Source organism: Xenia sp. Carnegie-2017, unplaced genomic scaffold, assembly GCF_021976095.1.
Source record: "Xenia sp. Carnegie-2017 unplaced genomic scaffold, XeniaSp_v1 HiC_scaffold_14, whole genome shotgun sequence".
NCBI classification, from domain to species: domain Eukaryota; kingdom Metazoa; phylum Cnidaria; class Anthozoa; order Malacalcyonacea; family Xeniidae; genus Xenia; species Xenia sp. Carnegie-2017.
This window is the reverse complement of record NW_025813447.1, coordinates 8,456,255-8,463,489: the sequence shown is the minus strand read 5'-3', so window position 1 is coordinate 8,463,489 and position 7,235 is coordinate 8,456,255. Positions and strand designations below refer to the sequence as shown.

Sequence of the window (7,235 nt, the reverse complement as noted above, 5' to 3'; positions counted from 1 at the left end):
GGTGGTGGGGCTTGTTGTTCGAACGGCGTGCAAGCAGACAATCTCCAAAAAATTTCCAGCGATAAGTGTTCCGATTTCTTCAACATTATATTTACAGGCTAGGTTTTAACGCATGCTCGCGTTGTAAAATACCATCAGATAATTCTTGCAGAAGAACGAAGGGGAGTTATAAATAAAAATCCAACTCGACTAAATGAAAATTGATTTGTCAAATACAATGTCTATTAAATATCATCAACAAACGCGAGTTTCTTATTTACAATTGTACATATACATCTTTTTTGGCCAATATGTACAAGATGGGCGGAATAAATAAACTAACTATAATTTCAGAGTATCGAGCACACCATTCAAGACTATGAATAACCGAAGCATGCTTTCATCGATAAATGGTCACTGGGAAAATACTTGTTTGGGCAAGCGACTAACGCTTTTAAGGATTCCTCTTTCACATTCCGCAGTACCGCGTTTACCCCGAGTGTGGCCGAAGAATACCATATGTAGTCCAATGTTCCCTTCATAACCTCGAATCCATACAGACGAGGGAATTCTTTGTTCATCTGGTAATGAGTCAGCGACGGTTCCTTTCCCTACAGAAATCGACTTCGAATATTAAAAACGAACTTATTTGATCGTGAAGCAAAGAGCAGATAAAAATTATTTTACAACTTCAGTAGAATTGCTAACTTTATTCATTATGCAAATGACATCGTTGTGACAACAGGAAAACAATAACATCTTGGAGGTCATCAATTTTCCACATTGTTAGAACGTTTTATGCACAAATACAACAGTTCACTGAATACATGTGTAGATGAATATGTTTGTAAAGGTTTCAAAGCGAGATATTTTAATGCTAAACATCGACAAAAACAACATTTCCCAACGCTATTTATGAAATGTGATGTCATCCTTATGCTTGTCTTAATATCCACGAGTATATTGACAACCTCGATAATGCAATAAAACTTGAAAAACGAAGAATAATGTTCATGATTACGAAAAATCGGATAAGCTTTGGGCAGGGTAAAAGTTGAAAGAAGTTTTCATGTTACCCAAAACCTGGTCGCTTCTATTGACTGTAGCTTTATACATATAAATAAATGGCTAATTCCGACTAGAAAAAGGCGTAGAAGGCTCTAGAAATGGACTGGACTCTTCATACATACCAGAGCCGTTTTATACGCACTCTTTATGTCCCTCAACGGATGAGAAAGATACTTTCGTCCTTTTTCGAGAATTAGCGTTTTGATGTTGCTTGTCTGAAATCAAATAATCGGATGTGCAACATTATTAGTAACATTAAAAAAAACGGAAAGGAAAATTTCCCATTGGGAAGTTCTACAATTAAACAGGAGCCTGTTGCAGCACTGGATAGTGTTTTCTAGCTAGTGCATCTGTAGTTTTCTTTAACACAAAACTCTTATTAGGCGGAAAGATACGATGTAAACTTTACTAGAAATAAAAGAAAAAGTGAATTCAAGAGAAACGAAGTTTTCTTTTAGTGCACAACCATTTTTGACATTCTTGGCAAATCATTATCATGCGATGAATTTGGAAGTTTGTCATTCAAAAGCATTGTAAAATTGCATGAAGAGAAAATGCAATAGCAAAGTTGGAAAAAATGTATAGCAATAAATTTTGTATCATGGGCGCTGCAAAAGAAAAGTATCTAAAAAGTTTAGCAAAGGCGGTAAAGCTTAAACAATGTACAAAACTTGCAAACTCGAAGCATGAATATGTCATGTTTAGAACATACTACAAACAAATTACCTCAGATTTCTGGATGATTTGCGGGTACAGGTATTTGTTAGGATTCAGTTTTTCGATGTCTTCGTCAGATACGTTTCCGGTAGCGATGATATTGTACAGCGGGAAATTGGGATATGTATTAAAGTCGCCACTTATAATCCACGGAATGTTTTCATCTTTTCCATGGCCTTCTGACGTGAGAAACTCGTGAAGCTCTCGCAAGAAAACGGTTATTTGAAGAGCCTGTTTGTCCGGTTCTCGCCAGCTGTTAAACATCGAATGAAGATTTGCTATGAAGTGCATAATGATAAGATATGTTAAAGTCAAAGTACAAACAATACTAGCATTGAACATGTATTTACATTACTTAGGTTACCACAAAAAGAGCTGGTAATTGGAAACTAATGCAACGGAGACTAATGCAACGGAGCTAGTTGGATAGTTTGCACAAAAAAAGTTTGCAGGAATCGATTAAGGGTTTGACAAAGTCCGCAGTCATTTTAAAGTTCTTTTAAATAGCAAAACATAAATGAAATAGCAAAACTTCATCACTGGAGCGAAAGATCCGATTGCCTAAGTTTTAAGTTGAAACTCGAGTACACAGAGTCAGGACCTCTAATGTGTCAATTTTTATATGTGAAACCAATTAACATGCTAGCTTCTACGTAAAACATGGCCAACATTCTTTCGTTTATTGGAGAGAAAATGAAAGTTTTCTCATTCAAGGTTTCCATGCGCAGAGCTTCGACTTCAGCGTTCAGAATCAGTGCTCGTTGGACGAAAAAAATAATGAAATACCTACAACAATGGATCGCCCTGTCTTTCGGTCGGAAAAATGAGAAAACAGTACAATGCGTTCATTATGTTTGTTTTTGTCCACGAACTGATCCTCCTTAAAGATCTTTGACATCAACTTATTAAAGTGACGTGAGACGCTCTTTTCCATTTCAAATCTCTCCGTTTTATAGAACGTTGCCAGGCCATGTTGCTCTTCGTAATGCACCTTGTGGACACCTTGGAAGCCCAACTGACCTAACTCGTCCGCAAGCACCGAAAAATGAGACGTCTCGACTTCTTGCAAATTTATCAAGTCCGGTTCTAGCCATTTAAGCTGCAATCAGTAAATGTACATAGATCAGTTGGAAATGTAAACGCAGTTAACAATAAGAAAAACATAGGTATTTGTGGTGAAGGATATAGGGCAGGTCAGAGTACGTTATAGAAGCTCATTTCAACTTCAAAATAATTTAAGAACAACGTTGTTGGTGGCAAATTTCTTGAGAATATCTAAATTATTAACATGCTTGTGGCCAGGTTAGTAGAGTCCTGAGAAGGACTGTTGGTATTGATGTAGACTGACGTTTCGACAAACTTAGCGGTAGTCATGATGATGACTGAACACTGTGGAAGATTCAAGAAGTCTGAAGATGACTACCGCTAAGGTTGTCGAAACGTCAGTCTACATCAATACCAACAGTCCTTCTCAGGACTCTACTAACCTGGACGATCTTCATCCACAAACATGTTATGATACTCCCGGGTTCAAACCATTTACTTTAAATTGTTACCACTAAGACTTGCTGTTAAGTATTTTTTAATGGGAAATATATTTATATTAATGTATTCTGACCTTCCCTGTACCTGCTACTGGGTATTTGTTAAGTGATACTAAACACCACACTAAACGAAAGTTTCCACCGAGATATATATTGTTAATGAATTCTAAATGAACGAATTCCATATGATTTAACGCAGCATTAATTAGGCTTATGATAACTTGCTGCTAAATATCATAAGAAGATTGAGGTCACTTTGTGCTTTAAAAAAATGAGATATCGTTTCTAGAATTCAAAAACACCCTATTTCAAAATTAGTAATAAAGAGTAAGCAATCAGTTTCACTCACTATTCAGCAACATCATTTGTTGGTAACTGTCATCGTGTACAGCACTTTTCGCGCGGGTTTCATTCAAATAAGACTCAAAAGACAAGATCACAATAGCATCAACAGGTAATTAATCGGCAAAGGAAAACAAAGTACGCAATTATTTAACAAGTCCTTTTTTTCTCTGAGAGAATATCCACAAATTTATATCAAGAATGCAATAATTGCTCGGTCTATTAGATCTCACAGATTTACTAAGTTATAAAAATATTTTAATGCAAATCTTTAGCGTGCAGGTGACGTGGATAGTTTCGCCGAATCCTCAGTTAAATGTTAAAAATAAAGCAATCACTTTACCTCTTTCATGAGTTGCTTATGCCTTTGCGATGCTCTGACATCTGGTGCCTTTAATTTCTCCTCCATAGACAGAGGTAAGTAGCCATTTGGCTGTTGTCGAACGGGCCCATCCGCCAAAATATTGTACGTTACAAGACAAAATTCGTCATCCGTAAGTTGAAGCCGCTTTAAGGAACGTCTAAACACCGGCTCGCTCTTCAATAAATCCGAATAATGCACCTTTTTCAAAAGAAATAGAAGCACTACGATGAAGGAAAATAACAAAGTAAACGTCCTTTGTTATTTAAATTCGTGAAGACAACAAATAAATGGGACTTCGCGGCGGCCATATTTACACTGGCCGTGTGAAAAATACGATGAACATGAAAGCCTGGGACTTCATCTTTAGTTTAAGAGCTGGTACGCGTAGCGTACATGCACGCATTGTAAAATTATTTTAAAACCATTACGCCTCGCGTTCAGGGGCATGTGTTTGAATCTTTGAGAGTACCAAGTCAACGAACGGTTTAAATGTACAGAACGTCGCAATATAAACTATAAAAGTGCAAATATACTAAAGTGTTAATTGGCCATATTACACCACATTTCTTCGCATTTAACTTGAGCAATTATTAAATTAAAATACATTAGCCAAGTAACGAATGCACGAGCAAAAATCTCATAAATAAAATGTGAGCTTTAGTCAAAATTATATGTAACATACATAAATAGCAGCTAATTTAAAATTTGGCGTCACAATTCGGCGCGCAATGCTTCTTTAAGGTCTTTTTCGTCATCGTCTTCGCTATTCTGACCACTCTCACTATCATCTTGGTCTTTCTCATCGCTATTTTCATCACCGTGTTCAACGTCATCACTTGCATCGTCATCACTTGCATCGTTTTCACTTACGTCATCATCTTCATCATCCTTCGTGACGTCATCGGAAGTTTCGTCTAAAATACCAAAAAGAAGTGGAAAGACCGATTGTTAAAAATGTATCAGAGATTTTAGTTTTTTTTATGAAGAGTAATTTACAGACAACGTCACGAAGGATGTCAAGATTAACACTGACAAACTGAGGCACTTTACTAATATATTCATGACGTAACATATTTACAAATTCTTAAACTATTTTTAAAGACTCTCTCAGCAAATTTGCACAATTAATCGCAGGTTTGAAGCTTAATTTTTCCATATGAACGTAAAGACTATCGTCAAGGTTTGTAAGGCATAAGAAGTGTGAAATGTTGAGTGTGAAAGCAATTGAAGCATCACATTAATACTTGATACTAATCCTCGCTCTCGTTAGATCTTCTAAGAGCAAATAAAACGGACAAATATAAGACAACAAGCGCTGCAACACCGCTGGCACTGCGTCTCGAGAACGCCCATAACATTAGAGCGAAGAACACGGCATACAGCAAAGAGCCCATTTTCAAATGCCACTCTTCTACAAATTTTCCTTTTTTCAAATCATCCAAACGTATTTCGTCTTCGGATTTCTTAGGTTTTTTCTTTTTTTTACCTTTGACGCACTTCCCATTTTTCTTCGTGTGGCCAGAGTCGCAAACACACGAGTAGAAACCAGGCATGTTTTTACAATGTTCGTTCTCCCCCGGACACAACTTCGTGTTTGTGCATTCATCGACGTCTAGTGTAATAAAGTGAGGTGTTTATGAATTGCCGATTTTAATTGAATGTGCAAACACACAAAGTTTCTCTAACAACAGCAATTCGCAAATATTCGTGACCATACCAACCGGTATAATGGGAGGGAGAGGGGATAAAGAAAGTTCTACGCTCATTTGTCAAGAGCGGCAATGCACCTCCAGAAACAAAATTGATAAATCCATTTTTTAGCAAACGCAATACAACCAACAATTTCATACACATAACTTTCTACAATGCGCCCTCCCCCGCTCCCTCAGGGAAACACAGAGACTAACCAAGCTACCAAGGTAGCTACTAAACACTGTAATCTCATTAAAAACCAACACCTCAGTTTGTGCAGGACAGTTGTCTTGCTAAAGCAAAAGTTTATACATGATTTCTACATGAGCTGAAGCTGTCCACAACTATAGACGTTTGGAACCTCTTCAAGATATTTTACAAGCCGCAATCATACCTTCACAACCTTTATCCCTCATCTCGTAACCAGAGTTACAGGCTGAACACTTCTCAGTACCAGGTCCGGAGCATTGGGAGCAGGCTTTATCGCAGTCAGTGCACTCGTAAGAGCCTGGAGTGTTCGCACAGTATTTTCCATCTTCACAATTGACCTCGCCAATAGCACATTCATCAATATCTATAATAAAGAAAGAGAAAACATGTCACTATGTTGGTTTTCAGATGTAAACTGTCTCCAAACTTTTCACGTTTCTAATCTGTCATAAATCGATTTAACTTTTTTGTTTGACGGCATCAAAAGTTTATGTTTGCTGCAACAATTTGTAACCTGAAGACAAAAAGTCAAAGTTTTTGGACATGCTGTTAAAATAGAAATAAATTTTTTCAAAACATATGCTTAGAAATTTTCAACTATGAGCAGATCGAGATTAAGATTACAGCTTCAGAAGGAAATAATTCTCAACTTGTCATGTTTGCTTGGCATAGGAACGATGACAAAACATCACCTGGATGGAAACAAGGCTCCAAAAGAGAAAAAAATGAAATTAGTGGTACATAAGCAATACCTTTACATCCCTCGTCGGCCACCAAAGAGTAACCGGTTTTACAAGCTAAACAGGCTTTGTTCCCTGGTCCAGTGCAGTTTTCATCACAGGAACGGTCACAATCTAATGAAAATGTTATGATAAGACAGTATCCAGAGCAGGATAAATGACATTGTACATGCTCAATGGGTTTTCTACTAACCTTCGCATTTATAGCTTCCCGCTGTGTTAACACAATATTTTTTTGATCCACAAACATCGTCTGAATTCGTACATTCATCTTTATCTGGTAATATTTCAGTTAAATAGTTAGATCCACAAAAAGTAAATTCTCAGTTCCTGTCGTTTGAACTCAATAGGACTGCAAAATTGTTTCTCAAAAATTATCTAGCTTCATATACCAATGCATCCATCTTCTTCAGAATCTAGCCATCCATCCTTGCAACCTTCACATCCCTTCGCCGTACCATCACGACAACCTCCGTCACATGAAATGTGGCATTCTATAGTAACACAAAAAACGCTTCGGTCATTTCTCGTTTTGAGCATTCAAAGCCTCAAGTTTATCCTTAGATGTTAAATAGATTG

The 7,235-nt window shown here is 37.1% G+C and overlaps 2 protein-coding genes across 2 annotated transcripts; both read right to left on the bottom strand.

The window, feature by feature from the left end:
• Positions 1-200: 200 nt before the first annotated feature.
• On the bottom strand, positions 201-4,324 carry LOC124434314 (CCR4-Not complex 3'-5'-exoribonuclease subunit Ccr4-like). The gene is made up of 5 exons (XM_046984200.1): positions 3,994-4,324; positions 2,551-2,863; positions 1,774-2,042; positions 1,170-1,262; positions 201-590 (listed from the first exon to the last, which is right to left on the bottom strand). The coding sequence occupies exons 1-5, from the start codon at positions 4,057-4,059 to the stop codon at positions 357-359; spliced, it is 975 nt and encodes a 324-aa protein (XP_046840156.1). The 5' UTR covers positions 4,060-4,324; the 3' UTR covers positions 201-356.
• A 940-nt stretch (positions 4,325-5,264) lies between these two features.
• On the bottom strand, positions 5,265-7,196 carry LOC124435198 (cysteine-rich with EGF-like domain protein 2-B). The gene is made up of 5 exons (XM_046985143.1): positions 7,049-7,196; positions 6,850-6,933; positions 6,669-6,770; positions 6,101-6,280; positions 5,265-5,626 (listed from the first exon to the last, which is right to left on the bottom strand). Exons 1-5 carry the CDS (start codon positions 7,194-7,196, stop codon positions 5,265-5,267), a joined length of 876 nt encoding a protein of 291 aa, XP_046841099.1.
• Between the last annotated feature and the right edge of the window lie 39 nt (positions 7,197-7,235).